Here is a 26734-nt window from a genome sequence, read left to right as displayed (position 1 = left end):
GAAACGGCTCTGGACGCTGGGACGATGGTCGCCTGTTCCTCGGCTCTAGTGATATCTATCTGCTGAGAGTTACGGCTCAAGGTTTGGGCGGCAGATTCATCCTCTAAACCAGTGTTTCCCAACCAGTGTGCCTCCAGCTGTTGCAAAACTACAACTCCCAGCATGCTCGCTCAGCCAAAGGCTGTCCGGGCATGCTGGGAGTTGTAGTTTTGCAACAGCTGGAGGCACACTGGTTGGGAAACACTGCTCTAAACGATCGCTTTTGAGACTTCCCTTTGCCGGGTCTCGACTCTTTGGTGCCCGGCTGGACGAGATTATTTCTCGCCCGTTCCATTGGGGGACACAGACCATGGGTATAGCTTAAGCCACCACTAGGAGGAGACACTATGCAAATAAGAAAAAACAGCTCCTCCTCCACTGGCTATACCCCCATGCTCCAACAGGAGGACCTCCGTTTTAGCTTAGTGTCTGATAAGAAGGTGACACTCCTGCTCCTGCAGGGTTGTCCCTGTAGACTTTTTCTTTTCCTATTTGTTTCTAAACAGAGGACGCAGGGTCGCATGGTGCGTCCCTGGTCTCTCAGCGGAGCGAGCACCAGGGTCGAATGACCGTCCCCGGCTACCTCCCTTTCCCCCCAGAAGATAAGTGGAACCGGGCTCGACCTGCAGCTCCGGTGGCCTTCCAGATCCGGGGTCACCTAGTCCTGCCCTCTATCCAGTGCACTGCCACTCCTTGTGCCAGATGACTGAAGAGGTGACCCCATGCTGGTCCGGAACAGAGGGTGAAGACTGCAGGACTCAGATAAGTACACCGGCCCTCCTGCAGCTCCCCCTCCCCCATGTTCACACTGTGACACGGTTCTTCAGGGCTTACCTGTGGATCTGAGAGGGCTGGCTGGCTGAGAGGGAGGAGGGATTCCTTCTTGGGGCAGCGGCTATTCGCAGCGCCATGTTGCTGCGCCTTTTCCCGTTTTGAACGGAGAACTCGTTATACAAGGCAAGCTGGTAGCTCTGTTGTAATGCTGTTGCCCCATGTCCAGGCTTTCAGTGTTCAAAGCCCCTTTCAGCCTCTAAAATATTTTCCCCCTGCATCCTGACGGCGGGTGCCATTTTCGGAGCCGGGGTCTGCCTTTCTTCATGTTTCCCGCGTGCATTTTTGCGCGATTTTTTTTTTTTTCTCTTTCTTTTTTACCGCAAATTTTTTGCGCAATCTGTGACGCGACTGGGGCTCTTCCACTTTGCCTCAGCGCTTCTCCACGCTTGGCTGCTACTCCAGCTCCTCACAGGTCACAGTAGGACAGATAGTGTTCCGCAAAACTGTAGGAGACCCTGACTCCGGGATTGCCGCCGTCATGCCAGGCCGGGGGCCCCCCAAAAATCTAAAGCGACACTTCAGGTCCCACTGGGATCCTGTAAGGTATGCTGCTTGCCACTATCGTTTACAGGCTCCTGTGACTCTTGCCCTGCCTCGGGACAGGATCATCCACCTCCTCCTCCCCCTCCATCAAACAAGCCCAGTCCCTCCTCCGCCCCTTCGGAGCCCTCCTGGGCCTCTGCCATAGCTAGGGCGGCCGCAGACTTGTTCCAAGTCTCACGCGCGGCCATGGCCTTTATGGAACGCATGGCGGCCTCGGATCCACCGCCTGCGATGCCTGTGGTTAGCACCGTTCCACCTCCCGGTGCCCTCCATAGAGGACGCTCGACCATTAAGAGGCAGCATGCGCAGCAACATCCCTCCTCGGATGACTCTGCTTCTCCCCCTCGCCTGGAGGCGTGTTCAGCCTCTCCCCTTCGCGGGGACTGCAGGTCTGAAGGGGAAAGGTTTGGCTCGGACGAGGACACTGAACCGGAACCCTCGCCTAAGCTCTCCACCATAGGGGCAGACTTGGTCACGGCGGTCCGTGACACCTTTGACATACAGGGGGAACCTCCTTCTAGTTACCAGGAATTCCCCCTTTTCCACTCCAGAAGGGGTGACGCACCAGAGGCAGTGACATTCCCCATTCATGGGAGTCACCAAGGTACTTTCTAAGGCTTGGGAGCACCCTAATCACAGTTTTTTCTGCCACAAGGCGCATGGATACTCTGTATCCTTTCCCGGCAGATAATGCACAGCAGTGGTCTTCTCCTATGGTCGACCCGCCGGTGGCCAGATTGGCTAAGAATTCGGCAATACCAGTCCTGGACGGGTTCTCCCTACAGGACTCCGTTGATAGGCATTTGGACTCTTTCCAAAGCCATCTTCATCCTGGCAGGCACTGGTCTGCGGCCCGCGCTCGCCCCGGCCTGGGTAGCCAGGGCGCTTTCGGTGTGGTTGCAGCGCCATCATCCAGGACCTCGCAGAGCAGGATACCTCTGCGGACACCCTGAGCTTTGCGCTCCAGATGTCCCAAGCGACAATATTTCTCTGTGAGGCCTCATTGGACTTCAGCACTCTTTGCGCGGATTTCGGCCCTCTCTGTCACGCAGCGCAGGGAGGTCTGGTTGAAGGTCTGGGACGCCGACTCTTCCTCCAAGCACTCCCTCACTAACCTCCCCTTTGCGGGCTCCAGGCCCTTTGGTGCTACGCTGGAAGAGGTTATCTCTGACGCTACGGGGGGCAAGAGCACACACCTGCCCCAATCTAGATCCAAGCGCGCCTTCAGAGCTCACCCCTTTGGCTCTAGAAACCAGTCCTTTCGAGACAGCCCCCTCCTCCTGTGGCTCTCAGGACTCCCGCAATGAGCCTTCCTTTACACTTCAGCCTCCCTGGTGTCCGCGGGCACAATTCCAGGGGAGTTCTGCCCGCCCCGCGGCTCCCAAGCAGTTCTCCGCCTGAAGGGGCGCCTCCACCGCTTGCGGTGGGGGGGCAGTCTGCTCTCCTTTCAGCAGGTCTGGAGAGCTCACGTTCGAGATGCCTGGACCCTGAAAATTGTAACTTCTGGTTACAAGATAGAATTCGCTTCCAGACCTCCGGAAAGTTTCTTCCCTTCTCGGGCTCCGGGTGATCTGGCCCGAGCCTCGGCCCTTTTACAAGTGGTCTCTTCCCTTCTGGTCCAGGGTGTAGTTGCCCCAGTTCCTCTGGAGGAACAGGGTACAGGGTTGTACTCAAATCTCTTGGTGGTGCCAAAGAAGGAGTGATCTGTACGTCTGGTCCTAGACCTGAAGCTCTTTAGCAAGTCCCGTCGGGTGAGGAGGTTCCGGATGGAATCCCTCCGCTCCGTTATTGCTTCTCTTCTTCCAGGGGAGTTCCTCGCGTCAGTGGACATCCGGGATGCCTATCTGCATGTCCCTATTGCAGAATCTCACCACAGATACCTGCGCTTCGCCATTGGCCGTCATTATCTCTGGTGCCCTACCTGGACGACATACTGATAAAGGCTCCCTCTCGTCCCCAGGCCGAAGACAGCGTCTGGTTCACTGTTCAGACTCTGCAGCAGTTCGGCTGGCTGATCAGCTTCCCGAAGTCCTCTCTCCAACCTGCCCAGAGGGTGACCTTCCTGGGGATGATTCTGGACACCACTGCAGCCCGGGTATTCCTTCCGGATTACAAGTTCTCTCGGATATGGGAGTCGGTGTCTCGCCTTCTGCATTCTCCGTGTATCTCCATCAGGGAGTGCATGCAGGTTCTGGGGCTTATGGTGGCCTCCTTCGAGGCTGTTCCCTTTGCCCAGTTTCACACTCTGCCTCTGCGACAGGCGATCCTGTCCTTCTGGGACAGGACATCGAGGGGTCTGGACTCTCATATCCGCCTCGGGTTCGCATTGGACTCCCGTGGTGGCTGTCCCCTCAGACTCTGGCTTCAGGGAGATCCTTCCTCCCAATCTCTGATGCTAGTCTCCGGGGTTGGGGTGGAGAAATCGCGCTTCGGCTGCACAGTTGTGTAAGGTTGGCTACTTGGTCCTCTTAACACACATTCACAAAATTTTACCAGGTGCATACTTATGCATCGGCGGACGCTGCCTTGGGCCGCATGGTCTTGCAGGCGGCAGTTTCTTAGATGCCTGCAGGGACGCGTGCTTCCATGGGTCTGGTTTTTCCCTCCCTGTGGACTGCTTTTGGACGTCCCACGGTTCCTGTGTCCCCCAATGAATATGGGTGAGAAAATAAGATTTTTGTAAAACTTACCAATGAAATCTCTTTCTCCCTCTTCATTGGGGGACACAGCACCCATCCAGTATTGTTGTTCGACCACAGTTGTGGCGGTTGCTGGTTGGTGTTCCATGTTTTTTTTTCGTTGGCTTGCTTTTCTACTGCTTGTGCACAAACTGAAGCTCTCTCTCCAGGCTGGCGGGGGTATAGCTGCCAGGGGAGGAGCTAACAGCTTTTACCTAGTGTCAACACCTCCTAGAGGACATAGCTATACCCACGGTTCATGTGTCCCAATGAAGAGTGAGAGAGATTTTACTGGTAAGTTATCCAAAAATCTCCTTTTAGCCAACACCAGGTGCAGGTCAAAATCACAGAACAGGGCGAAATCTTTGAATTATACCTTATCCATGTAGGGACCACTCCTGGTGAATTTTTAGGTTTTTCTTGGGTTGCTATAGATAAAGTTCACTACAGGAGATGGTAGGATTTTTGCATTCACATAAAGTTTATCAACAATTAAATTGTTAGTATAACAATACTCAAACCAATACATGCTCCATAGCCATGATTATGTAAGCATAGCACACACCTCAGACTACTGCACCTATATTCTCTTAATTATTCATTCATAGGTGATCCAGAGAATGTTTGAAGAAAAGCTCAGTGCATTGCAGTGTTTGGACTTTGACAAAGCATTAGCTGACCTGAAATCAAGAGTGGAGAAAATTCAATGTAAGAAACATGAGACTGCTCTGCAAACCATGCAGGTAATGTTTTTCTTCCAGCTCTGCTCATTATGAATTATTGCCCTCCGTGCACCCAATGTATACCAGTGTTCCTCATTTCTTCTTTTTGCTCTTTTAGGCTAAAATTACTCGTTTAACAAAGCGCTTTGGGGCAGCGAAGGAGGACCTAAAGAAGAGACCTGAGGTAAAACACATTACCATTCCAGTACTATTTCCTCTTGCATTTTTAATAATTTTTTTTTTTCTTTTATATTTAAATGTGAAATATTTCTCCTCCTCTAGAACAGAACCATGGTCAGTCTTGAACATTTTACACCTCACTGGCCTTTTTAATATTGATGACCTCTCCTCAGGATAGGTTATCAATATCAGATCAGCAGGGGTCCGACACCCCCGCCGTTCAACTGTACGAAGGGAAGGCGCTCGCAGTGTGCACTTTACGTCCCCATCTCTCATCCTGCTTGCTGCTGCTTTGCCATAGACATAGCAGCGAGCAGGAAGAAAGGAGAAGGCACGTGCAAACAACCCCTTTAAATCTAAATATAATTTTATCTTTTGAGGTAATTTAATGCAAGATTATCAAGACTGAATGGTATAGGTAAAAAGGCAATATGTAAATTGATGTGGGAGATTCTTTATATATTCATCTTTTTTTTTTTTTTTTTTCTTGCTCTGTATGTATCAGGCGGGGTTATCTTGTAGGCATAATGTGGTAGATTAGGAGCCCTGGTGAAGATGCATAACTATAAATACAGAAGTGTGCACCAGAAGTTGGTATTTAATTAAGGGGAATCTGTAACCAGTTTTATTCTGTCCTAACTGCCAAGCTCTGACAGCTCCAGCGCCTGCCAATGAGTCCTCATATTCATCAGCCACCCACCTGCCACTGACAGCTTTTCCCTGCCACAGTAAGCAGCAGGTGGGCGGGGAGAGCCAGGTCCTCACAGATATCAGGACTGTTCAGTACAGTACAGCTTAGTCAGTTAAAGTAAGTGACACAGCACTTTGATAAGGGTATTGCCGCACAGTCAGGTTTCCTGATGCAGTTTTGGAATATAAAATCAGGAGTGGTTCATGAAAGGAGACAAAGTGTAAATGGGAGATATGGCTTCTTCTTTTTACATTTACATCTGATGCGCTATTGGTACAGGGAGGAGGTGTTATCAGTGACTGACAGCTATCTCTCTATGCAAACTTAACATTGTGTGTATATCAGTCACTGATAACACCTTCCTCCTGTACCGATGCTGTTCACAGAAATTTGAAAAAGCTGAGATAAATAATAAATTATACGTTTTTACTGAATCTTTTCTCACAAAAAGCCTATCTATCTCTCTCGGTCTGCTTGGCCTCTCCTGCTCTACAACATGGTGCTGTAAGATTGTGTTTCATTTTTCTCGCCCAATTCCTTGGGGGACACAGGAGACCTTGGGTATAGCTCAGCTCCCTAGGAGGCGTGACACTAAGTGAAAACTGTTAAGCCCCTCCTCCACAGCTATACCCTCAGCCTGGAGAGAGAGACTGACAGTTTTCGCTTAGTGTCCAAGGAGGCAAGACACTCCCTGCTCTGCAGGGCTGTTTTCTCCTTGTTTAGTTTTTGATTTTTTCCTTTTTCATTTTCTTCCAGACCATCAGGGACAACAGAGACGCAATAGACCTCTCTGTTTCTCCCGGGGTCGAGCGGCGCCATTGCCGGTCACCCGCACTGCTGCCTCCCCCACAGAAGGCAAGGTGGACCAGTGCAGCCTAGTTCCCCTGCATCCCGCCAGCACAAGGGTCGCCCGCACGCCAAGTCCCTCTTCCAGCGTCCTGCCACTACGGTGCCAGTAGCTGAAGGGGCGACCCTGCTGGAACGGACCGAGGGTGAAGACGGTTGATGGTGAGAGAGTGGCTTCTCCAGCCCTACGTCCCGGCATGTCGCGCTCCCCGGCTGCGGTGCTGGCCAGGTGCATGTTCCCCTTCTAGCCGGACCCTTGCCCTCTCCCGGGATACGGCGCTGGCCAAGTGCAAGCGCCCCCTTCCGCCCTTTCTATAGGCAGAATTTGTCACCCTCTCCAGGTATGGTGCTGGCCATGTGCATGACCCCCTTCCTAAGTGGAATACTGCACTCTCCCTGGCTGCGGGCTGGCCATGTGCATGACCCCCCTTCTATAGGCGGAATACTGCACTCTCACCGGATACGGTGCTGGCCATGTGCACGACCCCCTTCCATAGGCGGAACGCTGCACTCTCGCTGGATTCGCTGCCAGCGATGTGCATGACCCCCTTCTGTAGGCGGAATTATGCACTCTCAATGGATTCGCTGCCGCCCATGTGCACGATTCCCTTCCATATGCGGTATGCTGCACTCTCAGGCGGCATACATACACTCTCACTGACTGGGGTTGTTCTCTCGCCGGTAAGTTGATGGCCATGTACATGACCCCCTTCCATGGTGGGGTGCTTGCACTCTCACTGTATCCGCTGCCGGCCATGTGCATGACCCCCCTTCTAAGGGCGGTGTGCTGCACTCTCACTGGATTCGCGGCCGGCCATGGGCATGCCTCCTTTCCTCGGGCAGCATACGTACACTCTCACTGACTGTGGTTGTTCTCTCGCCGGTACGTTGCTGGCCATGTGCATGACCCCCTTCCATGGCGGGGTGCTTGCACTCTCACTGGATGCGATGCTGGCCATGTGCATGACCCCACTTCTCTGGGTGGAATACTGCACTCTCACCGGATACGTTGCTGGCCGTGAGCATGGCCCTCTTCCATGGGTGAAATGCTTGCACTCCCATTGGATACGGTGCTGGCCTGGTGCACGACCACCTCTCATTCCATGGGCGGATTTTTGCACGTTCATGGGACTCATGGCTGTCCTTGTACATGAAGTGCTGGACTCGTACATGTCCCCCTTCATTGGCGGAGTAGTTGCACTCTCACAAAATTCAGTGTTGGATTATTGCACCATCACTTAAAGAGGACCTTTAACTAGAATAGAAAATCTAAACTAAGTATACAGACATGGAGAGCGGCGCCCGGAGATCTCACTGCACTTACCATTATCCCTAAGCGCTGCTCTGTTCTCCCGCTATGCCCTCCGGTATCTTCGGTCACTAAGTTATGGTAGGCAGAGATTTCGGTCACTAAGTTATGGTAGGCTGAGTCTGCCCTTGTTCTGCTGTAGCGCTGGCCAATCGCAGCGCAGAGCTCACAGCCTGGGAGGTTCTTTTCTCCCAGGCTGTGAGCTCTGCGCTGCGATTGGCCAGCGCTACAGCAGAACAAGGGCAGACTCCGCCTACCATAACTTAGTGACCGAAGATACCGGAGGGCATAGCGGGAGAACGGAGCAGCGCCCAGGGATAATAGTAAGTGCAGGGAGATCCCTGGGCGCCGCTCTCCATGTCTGTATACTTAGTTTAGATTTTCTATTCTAGTGAAAGGTCCTCTTTAATGCTAGGATAAACCTGTACATGTTCCCCTTTCACTAGGCGGACCTCCTGCATTCCTACTTGATACTGTGCGGCCATGTGCATGGCCCCCTTCTGTGCTGAATATGGTATGTCCTACTTCTCTGAAGTCGGTACTGGCCTTGGGCATCACCCCCTTTTGGGGCGGGCCTTTGCACTCTTAACTACTGCAGTGTTTGCCAGGTACATTTCCCCCCTTTCTGGGCGTACTGCTTGCGTTCCATCGCATGCCATACTAGTCTTGTACATAACTCCCTTCCGGGCGGCACTTTACGCTTCTGTAGATACTGTGGGACTCTGGCTGGCCCCCTTCGCCGAGTGACTATTTTGCAGTGAGCGGACGTTCTTGTGCGCTCTGCGTTGTTTGGGCCATGTATGCCTTCTCCTCCTGTAGGTGGGTGGGCCTTCTCACTGCTTACGGGGCTACTCGTATGCCTCCCTTCCTCCTGCGACATACTTGTTTCTCTTAGGATACGATGCTTGCTGCAAGCCTTGCACTCTTCTCTGCAGTGATAATTCTGCTTCCACCTGACCCGGACGGGTTCTGCTTGCTCTCTACTGCACCGAGCTAGGCGGTACTCATTCTCTGTTTTGGATTGTATATTGCGATTCCGTTGTGACGGTATCCGCCATGTTCGTTGGCCCTTCCACCTGGGGAGTGTTCGTGGTTCCTAGATGTACCCATTCGTCCTCCCGCTGCATGGCTTCCCTGCGCAATCGGTCACATGGACGAGAGTGCTGTCTGCAGCGCCCCCCAAATTCTACGTTGGCTCTGGCGGGACTACGGTTCCCTCGCCTACTACCAATTCCTCCTCTTCGGATGCAGTGTGGTATGAGTCCTTCCTATGGTTCTGCTCTGCTACCAGGTTAGGGCCGCTCCCCTCAGGTAGGTCACCCAACTTCTCTTGGGTGCTTGATTATCCAGGTCCGGGGGACCTTCACTTTGGGTTCTTCAGGGTATTTGCCTTCTGCGAGGCGGTGAGCCGGGCGTCTCACAGAGTAACTTTTTTCTAGCCGGCTCTGTTTTGGCTCTCGCTCGGGGCATATCACTCCATGTGGCTTCTGCCCCGGCCTGGCTTCAGAGGCTGTTCCTTCACTGCCCTCCCCTCTGGGGAGGGCATGGTTGTTTACTTGGATGGTTCCGGTGTTCCTTGTGGCCTCGTACCGTCTCACTCGTTCACATTGGCTGTACTTGCTGTGCGCCCATTTACCGGGTCTACCGCGTTCTGTCTCCCGCTTGGGTGCAGATTTCTTTTTCCATTCTAGGCGATTGTCCTGCTATAGACTTACCTTCTCGGTAACTTGGGAGGGATTACCCTTCGGTCAAGATTTTCCTTAGATCTCCCACACCGGGACGGTAGATCCCCTTCCTCTGGTGGTAACGTCGACATGGACTTTAGTCTGTCTTGTCCTGGCATCTGTTGGATGCTGGGCGGACCCTTTCGGTTCCTTCCGTCTGCCCTTCTGCTTCCCCACTCCAGGTGGATACGGGACGACGTTGCTCGGGGGCCGACGGGACCAGTTTTGCTGGACTATTCTGCTCGTGTTACTGGTCTGCGCCTGATCACGTTGTTTTTTTTTCCCGCTTGCCCAGGCGATTTCAGCGGGCGCGCTAGTGTTCGCTTCCGGCCGTGCTTTGTCCAGGATCTGTATCAGACTTCGAGTTCTTACCTGGGGTTCTGCGGGAAGCTGGGCATTCCCCCACTCTGCCTTTCTCTCCCCATGGTTCTGTCCTTCTCCAGTCCGGCCTGGACCTGGGACTCTGTTCCTCAAAGGGTCAAGTGTCAGCGCTGTCCATCCTCTTCCAGCGTTCCCTTGTCCTTCTCGGGCCTGTCAAGACCTTCTTCCACGGAGTGGCTCATTGGTTCCTCTGTACCGTCCCCCGGTACCGCCCTGGGGACTACATACTGTGCTCTCGGCGCTCCAAGCTTCCCCTTCTCTCTGCGCCTTCTGTCCTGTACGGTTATTTTTCGGTAACCATCGTGTCTCTCAGACGGATGTCTGGATGGAGGCCCTTCTTGTTCCGAGCATTCTGTCCTTCCCCAGGACAGGACCGTTCTCCATCCCGTCCCTTCCTTCCTTCCTTCCTTCTGAAGGTGGTATCTGCCTTTTCATCTCAACGAGGCCATCGTCCTCCTCTTCCCACGGACACTTCACCGATTGAACGTTGTTCGGGCCTTGCAGTTTTTACTTGGAGATCACCGATCCTTGTTGGCGCTCGGACTCTTGTGGTTCTAGGAGGTCCGCGCAATGGTTTGACGACCTCCAGGGTGGCTTTCGCCCGCTTCATCAGAATGGTTATTGCTGAGAGTACCGCGCCAAGTGCAGGGTTCCGCCTTCGTTGTTGCCGTTCATTCCACCAGAGCTGTCTGTGTCTCCTGGGCTGGAGACATTGGGCTTCCTCCGCAATTGTGCAAGGCGGCCACCGGTCTTCCTTGCACGCCTTACCAAGTTCTACAGGGTGCATACTCTGGCTTCGGCGGATGCTGCCTTGGGCCGCCTAGTTTTGTAGGCGGCGGTTCCTTGATGCCTTCGAGTGCTTCGCATTGGAGCTGTGCCCCCCCTCTTGGACTGCTCTCAAACGTCCCAAGGTCTCCTGTGTCCCCCAAGGAAAATGGGTGAGAAAACAAGATTTTTGTATAACTTACCAGTAAAATCTCTTTCTCGCTCTTCCTTGGGGGACACAGCACCCACCCATTCATTGTTTTTTCTACACGGTTTCCGGACTTGGTTTACCCCGTTGGGTAGTTGGCTTGTTGGTTCCACTTGTTGGACATTGCCTTTTCTCACTACTTGGACACGCAACTGGCAGTCTCTCTCTCCAGGCTGAGGGGCTGCTAGAGGAGGGGCTTAACAGTTTTCACTTAGTGTCACGCCTCCTAGGGAGCTGAGCTATACCCAAGGTCTCCTGTGTCCCCCAAGGAAGAGCGAGAAAGAGATTTTACTGGTAAGTTATACAAAAATCTAGTTTTTGGTGACAGGTCCTCTTTAAATTCACTCCTGGTTTTGGCTTCCAAAACTGCCAGGAATCTTAAAAGCATGACTTTACCCAAAAAGCATCAGTCACTAGTTTATAATATCAATACTGATGGTGCCAATGTATAACTGGTGTTCAGAAAGAGTACAGACTTAGGGCTCGTTCACATCAGCGCTATTATTTTGCATTCTTCTGCTCTGTTGTTGGAGCAGAAGAACGGGAATAACGGAAGTGCCGGATTCGGCACGTAACTGCCACGAACAGACCATGAAAGATTCCATGGACTATAATGGGATTCGTTTGGTTTGTTTTAAAGTACATTTGTTTAGCGGAGAAAAAAGTTCTGCATACAGGACTTTTCTCTCCAATATTTTTGGAGCCTCCAACGCAGATGGGCACATAGCCTTAGCTCAGCTCCTTATGCGCTATAACATGCAACCTTCACTGTAGGACCTTTTACTAAAAAATGCAATCTGAAAGCGCCACGTTACAGAGCAGGAGAAGCTAAGCAGATTGAAATATATTTTTGTGGGAAAAGAGTCTGTAAAACCTTTTAATTTTTAAATCTGCAGCCTTGTGAAGCACTATTGGTAATCGGGAGGACAGGTGACTGCTATCTCGCAATGCACACTTACATACACAATGCTATCAATCACTGATGACAACACCTCCCTGTACCAATGCTGTTCACAGAAGGTAGAAAAAGCAGAGATATAAATATATAAATTACAGGTTTTACTGAATCTTTTCCCACAAAAATATATATATCAATCTACTGGGCTCCTCCTGATCTACACCATGGTGCTGTTTGATTGTATTGCATTTTTTGGTGAAAGGTCCTCTTTAAAGAGGACCTGTCACCTCTCCTGACTTGACTGTTTTTGATAGTTTCATGCATTCTCCAGGTAATAACAATTCTTGAACATCTATTCTTATGGCTTTGCCATTCCTTTCTTATTTCTACTAGAAATTAGGAATGAATTGCTATTGGCCTTCAGTAAGGGTACAGAGGTAACCAGTTGGGGGGGGAGAGGGGGGGGGGGTGTACCTGCACAGATCAGTGCTGCAATTTTTGACTGTGCAGGTACACCCCCCTCCCCCCCAAACTGGTTACCACCCCTCTGTACCTTTTACTGAAGGCTAATAGCAATTCATTCATGACTTCTAGTAGAAATAAGAAAGGAATGGATGAAGCTATTAACACAGGCATGTCAGGAGCGGTGGAAGGTCCTCTTTAAAACCCACCCACCAGACAAACCTAAGCACAGAAATATCCAGCCTTGTCAGCAATGCCTCCAACTAATTCAGTTTGCCACAGTCAGTCTTCAATCTCCTCTCTTTGGTAAGGGAAACAGGATAAAATGTGCAAGAGAAATTATAGTAACAATTCTAATTTATCAAGTTGTTGCAATTTATTTATTTTTCCTCCAAAAAAAGCAGACCACAGCCAACCAGCCTGCATCACCAGTGAAATGTACAGTAAATGATTCTGCTCAAAACGCTAATACAGCAAATATCAGGTAAGCTTCACTACAACAAGAATTATGCTGTAAAGTCATGTAGAATTACTTATTGCAACAGACAGTAGTACATAAATATATGGTTTCAATTTTTTTTTTTTATTATTACTTTTTTCTTTTATATAAATCATCAATCAAAAAGCCATTCAGGTCTCCTGCTTATTCATGGTCACATTAAATTATTCCAGAGTCTCTATTTTATCGAAAAGGAAAACAATACATCATAAATTAAGCAGTATATAGCTACTAATTAACCCACTCTTTCCCCTTCAACCCTACCCCATCCATCCTCATTGTCTCGGGGGCCACATGCCACGGACAGGTCCAGAGCTCCTCATGACAGCTACTAATTAACCCACTCTTTCCCCTTCAACCCTACCCCACCCATCCTCATGGTCTCGGGGCCACATGCCATGGACAGGCTCCTCATGACAGCTCAGGTCTTCAACATACTTTTTGCCAAAATGACCAGGTTCTTTCCCACTTTAATATGTCATTTCTCTTGGATAACAGATTTCTCATAGTTCTTCACTTTTGATACGAGTTCGATTCTGTTAATTCCAGGGGGCTGCTTGAGCCCCATTTCCTGGCAATTATAACCCTGGCAAGCCTCAGAGCCTTCATCCAGAATATATTTTCACATCCCTGTCTATCAAAAAGGGGAATACCTAGAACGGCAATTTTAATATCTCTATCAGAGTTAAAAGGATAGCAACCACCTAACTCGGAAAAAATATTTTCCCCAAAAAACTGAATCACAGGGCATGACCAGATAAGATGGACAAAATCCACTTGTTGACTATTACATCTCTGGCATCTGTCTAGAATGGTATTATAAAACCTAGAGAAAGAAGACTGGCTGTAGTATAACCAATGTAGGATTCTAAACTGGATTCGTTTATGATTCCCGGAGATAGATGTTTTCCTAATATTTTTGTATATGGATGTCCAATTAAGTGTCTTGTTATTCCCTATATCATGAACCTATTTTATTTCACTTTTGAACTTATTAGTACTACCCATTTCTATTCTCAGTTTACTATAGATCTGTGAGATAGACACCCTATTCTGATTCACATGAAAGCACCAATCCATAAAGTCATGGGATTTAACTAAAAAGCAAGCTTTGTCTCTAGTGCTGTCAAAAGCGTGTTTTATCAGATATTTACCGTATTTTTCGCTTTATAAGACCCACTCCCCCCCCCCCCCAAAAGTGGGGGGAAAATGGCCGTGCGTCTTATAGAGCTGATACTTCGCTGGCCGCTATGCTGCACAGCGCGGACAGCGAAGTATCAGTGTGGAGGGAGGAGGCGGGGACACTCATGGCGGGGCCCGGTGCAGTGACTCTACTCTAATACACCGGGCCCCGCAACTGTTAAATATAGAGATGGGACGGGGGATTCGTCGAATCCCTCGAATCTTGCTGGACTCGAATCCCGACGTAATTTACCGGATACGAATCCGACGAATCCCGGTGGTGCCCAGACTGGTGGTGGCGGCGGCAGGGCACTATAGAAGATGAGCGCTTCGCTGCTGCAACAGGGGAGGGAGAGGCGTTTCCTTTCCCTGTTCCTCTGATAGGCTGCCGGCACAAGGCCCGCAGTCTATCAGAGGCCGGTGCAGGCGGCGCGATGACTTCATCGCGCCGCCTGAGCCGTACAGCGCGGGACGCAGGCCAGAAGAGGCCTGCATCGCAGCGGAGGTAAGTAAAAGTGTTTTTTATTTTTTTTATCTGTTACTGGCGAGGGGGAGAGGTGAGAGGCACTATGATACTACTGGCACATTGGGGGGGGGGAGGCACTATGATACTGGCACGTTATGGGGGGAGATCGCACTGATACTACTGGCACATTATGGGGGGAGATGGCACTATGATACTGGCACATTATTGGGGGAGATGGCACTATGATACTGGCACATTATGGGGGGAGGTGGCACTATAATACTGCCACATTATGGGGGAGATGGAACTAGGATACTGGCACATTGGGGGGAGATGGCACTATGATACTGGCACATTATGGGGGGGAGGTGGCAATATGATACTGGCACATTATGGGGGGCAGATGGCACTATGATACTGGCACATTATGGGGGGAGATGGCACTATAATACTGGCACATTGGGGGGGAGATGGCACTATGATACCGGCACATGGGGGGGGGGGGGGAAGGAGAGGCACTCCACACTTGATACTGGCACATGGGGGGAGGAGAGAGGCATTTAATACTGGCACATGATTAGGGGGGCATCTATGGGGACACTTACTGGCACATTATTGTGGGGCTCCTTCTTATTGGCACATTATTGGGGGGCACTTTGGGGGCATCTACTGAGGCCACAAAGAAGGGGTATTTTATATGCTCTGTGTGGTACTAGTATTATCAGGGGTATTATCTGTTTCTGCAGTATAGTATTGGGGAGCACAGCGGAACAGTATTGGGGGTGTTAGGATGATTTGTCCAGAAAATGGGAGTATGATGGAAAAGTAGGATTTTTTTTTTTTTTGTCAAACTGCAGAGACGAAAAATGGCTGAAAAATGGTGGTCTGGTCTGAAAGGAGAAGATGAGGAAAGAGAACATCTACATCAAAGGAGACGTCACTGGATGTAAGAGGTATGTGGCGCTGTATTACCCTGTATGTTCTGTAGTGATAGGAGCAGGGGTCATATAGGGTGCGACTGGGAGGTGGAGGTTCAGACAAACTGACGCGGTCTGACTTTGTTTCTTACACCGTTCACACAATTATGTATAGGATTCGAGAGTCGAAAGATTCGATATATTCGAGAACCTTTTTCGGATTTGAAAAAAATTGAATTCGTCCCACCTCTAGTTAAATACATTCAATCTGATCTATATCTAAATGTATACGCACTGTTCGGTACTTACTGTAGTACCGTAAGTATAGCATTAAGACGGCGCAGACCGGCAGCTCCTTCTGTCATGCGCCGTCGCATGACCGAGGGAGCTGCCGGTCTGCGCCGTCGCATTGCTATACTTACGGTACTACAGTAAGTACCGAACAGTGCGTATACATTTAGATATAGATCGGATAGAATGTATTTAACAGTTGTGGGGCCCGGTGTATTAGAGTAGAGTCACTGCACCGGGCCCCGCCATGAGTGTCTCCGCCTCCTCCCTTCACACTGATGCATCTGATGGGGGATCTGTAGATGACACTTATGGGGATCTGTGAATGACATAAGCGTCATCCACAGATCCCCCATCAGTGCGTCATCCACAGATCCCCCCCCCCCCCCCCCATCAGTGCGTCATCCACAGATCCCCCCCCCCCCCCCCCCATCAGTGCGTCATCCACAGATCCCCCCCCCCATCAGTGCGTCATCCACAGATTCCCCCCCCATCAGTGCGTCATCCACAGATTCCCCATCCCAATCAGTGTAAAATTATACCATAAAGGCGTGTATTTAAGTGTACAGGTGATCCCAAAAATTGATTTAAGTGTATTCCAAACTAGTTGCATTGAGTGACTTATAATAATTTTTTTCCCCTCTTTCTCCCAAATAACAAGATTCTAATATAGTGAATACATCTCGCTGACTTCCCCTATACGCTCTGATCAGCTGGGGGAATATATTGTCTAATCCATTTAAGTACCTTTGGATCTAGGCTACCAAATAGTAGCCCTGAACAAAGGGTAGAGATAGTTCCCCCCCCCCCCCCCCCCCCCCCCCCGTTCTCCACAGCTAGCCAAAGGTATTTCTGCTTTATACGAACTCTTTCTGCCCTAAATTAATTCATTAAACAATTTCTCCAATGTTTTAAAAAAGGAGTCCTTGATCCAAATTGGACAGGGGGAAACTTTATATAAAATCTGTGGGAGTAATACCATTTTGATAAAGGCTATCCTATCTGGCCCAACGTCAATTTTTCCCACACTCAGATTTTATTTTTAATTCTATCAGTGGGTTGATGTTCAATTTGGTGTAATCCACCAGCGAGGGACCGATCCTAACACTCAGATATTCCAATAAATCTGTTAGGGGTCTATCCCTAACTTCAGAGACTTTAATTGGGTGAAACTTATTTAATGGAAGTAGAGCCGATTTCAACCAGTTTATTTCATAGCCTGAGAATGTGCCAAATTTGTTAATGATCATCCTAACGTGGGGTAGGGCATGATATCCGTCTTTTAAATATATATGGACATCATTTGCGTAGAGACTAATTTTATCTTGCAGGTCCTGGCCTCCAAACCCTCGTATCTGGTCATCTTGTCTAACTCTACATGTGAGAGGCTCTAAAAAGATAGCAAACAGAAGAGGGGATAAGGAGCATCCCTGTCTAGTGCCCCGCTGAAGATCAAACGTGTTCGTCCATGTACCATTTATATTTATCCGTGCCTTAGGGTGATTATATAATAACTTAATCCATTGGATAAAAGTGGGACCAAAATAAATTTTATCCATAACCTCCCATAGGAAGTTCCACTCCACCCTGTCAAAGGCCTTAGCAGCATCCAATGACAGGATGGAGCGGTCCTCCTCTTCTCCTAATGCTTCGGGATGAATCCCGTTTGGTCAGGTGGATTATCTTAGTAATTACACGCATAAGCCTGTTCGCTAATACTTTTGCACATATTTTACAATACTTTTGCTCAGTAAGTAAGGAGTTGGGTCTATAAGATCCCATTTCCATTTCATCCTTTCCCTTTTTCAGGTCCAAGGTGATGATGGCCTCCCAACATTGAGGGGGGTAAACATCCCTCACTCCAAGAAGCATTTAGAACAGGCATGCTAATCCTGCGGCCCTCCAGCTGTTGTAAAACTACATCTTCTACAATGCCCTGCTGTAGGCTGTTCAGGCATGCTGGGAGTTGTAGTTTTGCAACAGCTGGAGGGCTGCAGGTTGAGCATGCCTGATTTAGAAGATATAATAAATGAGGCAGTAGAACCCCACTGTATCGCCGATACAATTCGAAAGGGAGACCATCAGTACCTGGTGCAGAATTAACTTTAATTGACCACCACTTTTTCTAATTCGAGCAATTGAATGGGGGACACCAATATGGTTTCAAATTTAAAATTTGGGTGAATAATTTGTGGACAGTCCTGAGGGTAACCAGGAATGTGAGATACTCAAGAGCAACCCTTTCAGGACCAAGGGACGTATTTGTCCCATGTTTTTAATTGCCTATATCATCTGATTAAGAACTTAAAATACTTTTTTTTTTTTTTTGTGAAAATATTAGTTCTGATCAACAAATGGATCTAGCTTTATTCTAGTTATTAATATGAAATGGCTTGGTTACAGCAACTGAAGTGTACGAACTTTTGGCGTTCCATAAAAAGTGACCTAAATAGTCAGATGTTATTGGATCATCTGATATTTGTTGATAGACTTGTGTTTGACAAATGTTTTTTGAGAGATTTTATCATTTGAACCAATTTGGCTGACCTCTTTTGCTGTGGGACACATATGCCCCTATGGTCCTCAACGGACCATACCTTACGGCGGGTTCAGACCTGAACGTACGCTCTGTACGGGCGTTTACAATCGCGCGTCGGACAGAAGCGAACGCCCATTGTCGCGCGTTCCCGGAAGTCTATGTACGGGAACGCGCGACACTACACCCCAAAGAAGCTCCTGAACTTCTTGGGGCGTCGGGCGTTTTACAGCGCGATCGTACGCGCTGTAAAACGCCCAGGTGAGAACCATGCCGATAGGGAGGCATTGGTTTCTCCTTGTTGAGCGTTTTACAGCGCGTAGGAACGCGCTGTAAAACGCTCAGGTCTGAACCGGCTGTTAAAGAAACCCTGCCGCAATGCAGAGTTGTTTATCAAATAACTTTGGACAGGTATAGAAGTCATTCAGCCTATGCTTTATCTGAGCTCTGTGGAACTTTAGGGACCGTCGATTAAAAAGCAGTTTTCCAGTTACTGTACAGTTTTACCTCTTGGAACTCAACAGCAACTGATAAAACTGTCATTCAGCATGACACTAGATGTACACAGGCTAATGCTATGCTAAGCAATAGCAGTGTTAGAAAGTAAAAGATAATTTGTACAGATTAAGTGGGACAAGATAATGTGCTGCACTCCCTTCTGTAACATCTGAGAAGAAGGGAGGGGGGAGTAAGGAGATGCAGCACAAAGAAATTCTGTATAACTGAAGTCAGTCAGCCATCAGTGAGAAAGGTATGTTTGTTGGACAGTGCTGTCCCATTGCTGTATCATTGAAGTGTGCTGTATAGGAGACCTTTTCATTACACACGTATTATCTAATTACAGCAGTACATCAGGAGGCAGCTGAAGGAAATCATTCACTTCTTCAGCTACATGAAATGGCAGAGTCACTATCGTAACCTATTTTATTCGCTATTGTTCATCTGTTCTTAGCAAGGCCTCAAACACGATGGCACAGCGCGAACACTTGTTTACAATACGTGAAGAGGATATACAACGGCTGTTGTTTGCCGACCACAGTGATTAAGAGGACCTCACTCTCGATGACTAAGATCAGAGTTTCTTGTTTGAAGCTGTTGACAGTGTTACCCAGGAAGTGATCATAGAGCATCCTGATCCTTCATCAATTGAACCCAACTCTAGCACAAACCTAGCTTGTACAGCTCTACCTGTCAAACCTTTTGCTGTTCTATGGCTTACCGAAATGTAAATGTACACTCCAGACTTCACCAGTGAACTCCGAAGGAGAGCCACTTCCTCTGCCGAAAAGGTCGCGATCTACAGTCGTGGCCAAAAGTTTTGAGAATTACATAAATATTGGAAATTGGAAAAGTTGCTGCTTAAGTTTTTATAATAGCAATTTGCATATACTCCAGAATGTTATGAAGAGTGATCAGATGAATTGCATAGTGCTTCTTTGCCATGAAAATTAACTTAATCCCAAAAAAACCTTTCCACTGCATTTCATTGCTGTCATTAAAGGACCTGCTGAGATCATTTCAGTAATCGTCTTGTTAACTCGGGTGAGAATGTTGACGAGCACAAGGCTGGAGATCATAATGTCAGGCTGATTGGGTTAAAATGGCACACTTGACATGTTAAAAGGAGGGTGATGTTTGAAATCATTGTTCTTCCATTGTTGACCATGGTGACCTGCAAAGAAACGTGCAGCCATCATTGCGTTGCATAAAAATGGCTTCACAGGCAAGGATATTGTGGCTACTAAGATTGCACCTCAATCAACAATTTATAGGATCATCAAGAACTTCAAGGAAAGTGGTTCAATTCTTGTTAAGAAGGCTTCAAGGCATCTAAGAAAGTCCAGCAAGCGCCAGGATCGTCTCCTAAAGAGGATTCAGCTGTGGGATTGGAGTGCCACCAGTGCAGAGCTTGCTCAGGAATGGCAGCACTCAGGTGTGAGCGCATCTGCACGCACAGTGAGGCGAAGACTTTTGGAAGATGGCCTGGTGTCAAGAAGGGCAGCAAAGAAGCCACTTCTCTCCAAAAAAAACCCATCAGGGACAGATTGATCTTCTGCAGAAAGTATGGTGAATGGACTGCTGTGGACTGGGGCAAAGTCATATTCTCCGATGAAGCCTCTTTCCGATTGTTTGGGGCATCTGGAAAAAGGCTTGTCCGGAGAAGAAAAGGTGAGCGCTACCATCAGTCCTGTGTCATGCCAACAGTAAAGCATCTTGAGACCATTCATGTGTGGGGTTGCTTCTCTTCCAAGGGAGTGGGCTCACTCACAATTTTGCCCAAAAACACAGCCATGAATAAAGAATGGTACCAAAACACCCTCCAACAGCAACTTCTTCCAACAATCCAACAACAGTTTGGTGAAGAACAATGCATTTTCCAGCACGATGGAGCACCGTGCCATAAGGCAAAAGTGATAACTAAGTGGCTCGGGGACCAAAACGTTGACATTTTGGGTCCATGGCCTGGAAACTCCCCAGATCTTAATCCCATTGAGAACTTGTGGTCAATCCTCAAGAGGCGGGTGGACAAACAAAAACCCACTAATTCTGACAAACTCCAAGAAATGATTATGAAAGAATGGGTTGCTATCAGTCAGGAATTGGCCCAGAAGTTGATTAAGAGGATGCCCAGTCGAATTGCAGAGGTCTTGAAAAAGAAGGGCCAAGACTGCAAATCCTGACTCTGCATAAATGTCATGTAATTGTCGATAAAAGCCTTTGAAACGTATGAAGTGCGTGTAATTATATTTCACTATATCACAGAAACAACTGAAACAAAGATCTAAAAGCAGTTTAGCAGCAAACTTTGTGAAAACTAATATTTGTGTCATTCTCAAAACTTTTGGCCACGACTGTAGTTCTAATGATCACTGGTTTTGACTTTAGGTGGAAAAGGGGAGCAACTAAAATCATAACAAACATTACTGAATATGACTATGGACAAGTTAACTTGAAATTAGATGACTCTGCAGATACGGATCGCCTGGCACCCCAACTGGGTACCTCCGTTGAAGTATGCTCCTAGCGCTTCCTGAGGACTCCAAGCACTCTAGCCGACACCACAACCACCGCAGGCTGTGGCTATCTCCCTTCAGAGTGGAGCAGGAACAAACTCTTACAAGAGCTTAGTAGTGATTACAGCAAGGGAATATGCAGAGCATAGCAATCCCTTGTAGCAGATTCCCCCAATAAGAGACGACACTTCAAATTGAGGGTGAAGAAGAACTGCCTGTCCTGGGACATACAGCCTCTTTTTATTTTGGTCTTACACATACAGGACCTCCCACACGGTGTTATAAAACAACCAATAAACATATTACAACACAGCTAACACTCCCATTCATTACATCAGAAATCCTCCCCTCTGCCTGTGATACAATTATGGTACACAATGGTTAACATAATTTATCCCAGGCAGGACAATACACAATGTCCTCTGTCCTGGAGATAACCGAGGTGTAATTCCATTATCTCTCAGGACAAAGGGAAATCGCCAATACACACGGGGAGACAATAGGACACATCACTTACTCAAATATACAATGTCCCACCCTTTACAATACACATAGACATTTAACACATCCCAAAATGGCACGAATTAGACCAGGAATTCAAAAGTTAGTAAAAGTCTCTTTGGCCTGGCTGTACTCATGGGTTTTCTGTCCAAAACCGGTTCTACACAGTCTTTTGTCCTGGAGACAATTGAGAAGTGATCCACTTATCTCCCAAGGACAGGGGCAAGACTCCATTAGCCACATGGTAGCAAAATACATGAACTTATATAACTATGCAGCTATTGCATAAAACCGGTGCATTCAACATGGGACCGTAATCACATGGTAAGAGGCTGGCAAGTAGTCCTCTCCAAGTACTCGTGGCAAACTCAAAAGAGGGGAGTTTGTCACATCTCTGAACAAGCATCTGATTTCAGCACTTTAGTCTCACTCGTTGTGGAGCAAAGTGAGCTTTATATGAAACAGAAGGGCATTCCATTCCAGACAAATGCAGATGAGCTTCGAGCCTTTGTTGGAATATGTCTTGTTATGGAGTATCATGTTCTGCCATCTATCAGACTATTGGTCTACTCAGCCAGATCTTCAGGTACCATTTATAGCAAATACAATGAGTCCTGCTCGATTTGAAGCAATTCGCTCTGCTTTGCACTTTGCAAATAATGAGGACATGTTACCTAGAGCTCGTCCCCAGTGTGATAGAGCTTTCAACGTTCGTCCATTGATCGAGCACTTCAATCGATGCTTCCAGGCTGCGAGAAATGCAAGCAAGCAACAGTCGATTTATGAGCACATGATAAAATATAAAGGTCAAAACATCATGAAGCAGTACATGAGAAACAAGCCTATGAAATGGGGATTCAAGCTATGGTGCAGATGTGATGCTATCTCAGGCTACCTTTTATCAGTTTGACATCTATACTGGACGAAAAACAGACAGAATATGGTCTTGGAGAGAGTGTTATTGTTATGCTGACAAAACAACTAGAACAGCTATGCTGTCAGGTTTTCATCGACAATTTCTTTTTTCATTCTCCACTGCTACATTACGAGATGTTGCAGAAGATCTACTTTTGTGGCATAGGTCGTGTGGACAGAAAAAATATGCCCAAAAACTTGAAAGCTGACAAAGAAATGAAACGAGGAGATGTGGATACTATGAGTGCAAATTGCGTCATATGTGTAAAATGGATGGACAATAGATCAGTGACACTGTTGTCAAATTTCCATACATGCAAAAAGGATGATATGACGCATGTGCTGAGAAGGCAGGCAGGATGTGCAGAAAAGCTGCATATTCCATGTCCAACCATTGTTTCTATTTTCAACAAGTACGTGGGGGTGTGGACCTGATGGATCAGAAGAAAGTGTCCTACGAGACAGAATGGAAGTCAAAAAGAAAGTTTTATTTGAGGATTTTCTTTGACCTCCTAGATATTGCTGTAAACAGTCACTGCATTTATATACAAGCAAATGAAGAGAGGCACCCAGAGTACAAAGTGATTTACACCAGTGAAATATTGACAGATGATAGGTGGGTGGATACTCAGACATAGAAAAGCTCCGTCAGCGCCAGTCAGAAGTTCACGAAGTGTCCTTCCAGCACCAAAGCCGAAACATTCCATGATTAGAAGCGATAGACGCAAACTATGTGCTCAATGTGCCAAACGTGGGATAGAAAATCGCACAGCCTCTGCGACACATGTAATGTGCACCTTTTGTTACACAAAGACACGCAACTGCTTTGCTGACTATCATAGCCTGAACTGTTAGGCTATCACATTTTGCATTTTGAGACAGTACCTTGATGCATATGTTTTAGGTTTTGGCTGTTAGCATATGTACATAAATACATGTTACTGTTGAAATTGTTTCGAGCAAGTAACTGAATAAATGTCAAAATAGTTTGAGTAGCAGAATTTGACTCAATTTATTATGACCTTCTTTAGAATTCATTGTAAAATAAATTTAACCCCCAGAGACCCAGTGTTGTAATATTACAACATCATATTTATGGCTACAAAAATAAACCCTCCCCATTTTTCTTTTTAAAAACTCATGTACATTACTAATAGGTCCTATTGTTTAGTTCTGCAACACTATTGGATGGTTGTTTGTGTAAATAGGCCTGTTTTTATCTGGCCATGAAGTCATACAACCCGGGTACCTGCTTTTGGAGTACATCATTTTGTTGTTTTGGACGGGATAAATCAAGACAAGTTAAAAGCTTGAAATATTATTTTTCTGTGATAATTGATATGTGTAGATCATGCAGATTTTATGACATTTGAATATACTGATATTGAGAGATTTAGCGCTGGTTATTTCTATGTTGTAAGATTTTGTCTGCACAGTAAACTTGAGAAGGTGATAATGTTCTGGGAGGTGTGGGTGTAAGTCTTTGCATGACTAATTGAACAATAGGTCTACCTTTTATAAGAGTTGTGGAGCTTTGGAATGTGTGAAATTGTAGGACCTTCCGAATGTGTGAAATTTTTAGGAACATGTGAATCTTTTGTGTGGCATAATTACAATTAATTTGTATTGCAATTACTTTGCTTGGAAAATAATTAATTTTAACTTTTAGAATGCCTGATACCAAGAGGGGCCAAATCATGTACAGGATGTTAAGGCCGCCAGAATGGGGACAGCGACTTGGAAATGTCCTTTTGACTCAGATTCAAGTGACTAAGAGTATGGAGTTATCTGTGAAGTGGACAAGGAAAATAAATTACCCAACGGCCACCTAACTTCTGATGTTCACATCACCCCAACAGAGGCAGTGCATCCTAATGCCCAGACCATGTCTCGTGACAGGTATAGATGGCTGAAAACGAATTTCATCAGTCCCAGTATTGATTTTTTTCTGGTCAAGATGTCAGTAATGGTGTCCAATCCCTCTGCACACCACTGGAGTACTTTCAGAAGTTTGTGACAGAAGACATGATCAACTCTCTGGCAGATAACGCCAATCAGTACAGTTTTCAGAAGAAAGGATCATCCACAAACACAAAGGAAATAGAGCAGATGATTGGCATGTATCTGAAGATGGGTCTTGTCCAAATGCCTGAGTCCGCATGTACTGGGAAGCAGACACAAGATACATTTCTGTCTCCAATGTAATGTCACAAAACAGATTCCAGTCTCTGACATTATTACATTTTGTGAACAGTCTAACCGTGTCTGAAATGGAACAAAACACTGACAAACTCAGACCATCGCTTGATGCTTTCAGAGAGAAATGCCTAAAGGTGGTCCCTGAAGAACATAACTCTGTTGATGAAATGCTGAATTTCCCCCTGAAAGGGATCATCATCAATCAGTATATGCGTGGCAAGCCAAACCCATGGGGGTTCAAGCTGTGGGCAAGGACTGGAATCTCTGGTATAATTGGTGATTTTGATGTGTACCAAAGCAGTGTGAATGGAATACGGGCAAGATCTGAACTTGAACTATCAGGGGATGTTGTGATAACTTGCTTCCACATGGTCACAACTTTAAGATTTTTGCAGACAAACTTTTTCACCAGCATCCCATTGATTGATAGGCTGCTGGATTGTGGAATTCATTTCACAGGAACAGCCAGACAAGTGCGCCTTCCCAACTGTAACCTTGAGGATGAGAAAAGCTTGAAGAAAAAGGGGAGAGGAAGCTTTGATGTCAGAGTGGAGTCAAACCACAACATTTGTGCTGTGAAATGGTTTGACAACAGGCAGGTTATACTTGGGTCATCCTTTGCTGGCCCATAACCAGTGGAGAAGATTCAACGCTGGCACAAAACTGCCAAAAGATTTAAGTTAAGAGGCCTTACATTGTGGCTACCTATAACAAATTCCTGGGCGGAGTGGATTTGTTAGACTCATTTGCAGCAAAATACAAGTTTCCACTGAAGTCCTGCCGCTGGTACCTTTACATCTTCTGGCACACCATTGTCCTAGCTGAGATCAATGCTTGGCTCCTGTACAAAAGGGACTGCAAAGCTTTGGCTATCCCAAAGAAACAGATGCTGAACAGGAGACTGTTTCAGTCCCAGTTGGCATCTTCTCTTATCCTGATCGACACGGCTGTATCAGTGCCAAAGCGAGGGCGACCATACACAAGCCCAGTTTCATCCGGGGGGGCCCCTTGACTTTCCAAAAGAGGCAGTATACAGATGGAGGTTCTTCAGCTGCCAAGACAGCCAAAAAGTAAAATGCACACCCTCCAAAGGAAGTTTGCAAGGACATGATTGGACATTTTCCCATCAAAGCCGATAGAGGACGGTGCCGACACTGCTAAAGTCTACACCAACACACTTTGCAGAAAGTGCAATGTTCGCCTCTGCTTTTCAGAGCAAAATAATAGTTTTTGGGACTACCATAATTGAATAAATCAACAAATAAAACAAGCATGATTTGCACATATAGTCTGGATCCAGTGTTTTTTTAAATGGGATACAAATTTTTTATATTAAATTGATAGGAAAAAAAGGTAATTTTTATTATTATACTATTCATGTTGTGTAGATACATAAACTTATGTGGGTCTTTATAAGCTGTAAAGTACAAACAAACTTTTTATTGTTCCTTACATGTGTTCAGAGTGTGAGTGATATTATTGAAATTCTGCTACCCTACAAGCCTATGTTGCAAAGGGTAGCGTCCCTCCCTTTCGGTTGACCGCTCACTCCACTAGGGCGGTCGGGGCTTCTTGGGTGGTTCGACATCAGGCCTCGGCTTCCCAGGTCTGCAAGGCCTTTGTCCATACGTTTTTTTTTTTTTTTCCAAGTTTTACCACATCCACTCCTTGGCTTCTGCTGATGCCAGTTCGGGTCGCAGGGTTCTGCAAGCATCCGTGAGTTAGTTGCGTTGCATGGCTGTTTTCTGCCCTCCCTCGTGGACTGCTTTAGGATGTCCAATGGTGCTGTATCCCCCAATGTTATTCACGAGAAAACTGGATTTTTGTACTCACCGTAAAATACTTTTCTCGTAGGATGCATTGGGGGGGACAGATCCCACCCTCTTTGTTGATCCTCTCTGGTTTAGGACTTGTTCGCTTCTCTTTTTTTTTTC

At 47.2% G+C, this 26734-nt stretch overlaps 1 protein-coding gene across 6 annotated transcripts in view; it reads left to right on the top strand.

Moving 5' to 3' along the window:
• Positions 1–26734, top strand: part of LOC120979080 (activating transcription factor 7-interacting protein 1-like) — a 107959-nt gene that overhangs the window by 59832 nt on the left and 21393 nt on the right. For all 6 annotated transcript variants that reach the window (XM_040407624.1, XM_040407620.1, XM_040407626.1 and 3 more), the window contains 3 exons: positions 4703–4837; positions 4935–5000; positions 12682–12764. In XM_040407624.1, the coding sequence (XP_040263558.1) occupies positions 4703–4837; positions 4935–5000; positions 12682–12764 (284 nt within the window). The remainder of the gene's footprint in view (positions 1–4702; positions 4838–4934; positions 5001–12681; positions 12765–26734) is intronic.

This window comes from Bufo bufo, chromosome 9, assembly GCF_905171765.1.
Source record: "Bufo bufo chromosome 9, aBufBuf1.1, whole genome shotgun sequence".
NCBI lineage: Eukaryota > Metazoa > Chordata > Amphibia > Anura > Bufonidae > Bufo > Bufo bufo.
This window is presented reverse-complemented; position numbering and strand designations above follow the sequence as displayed.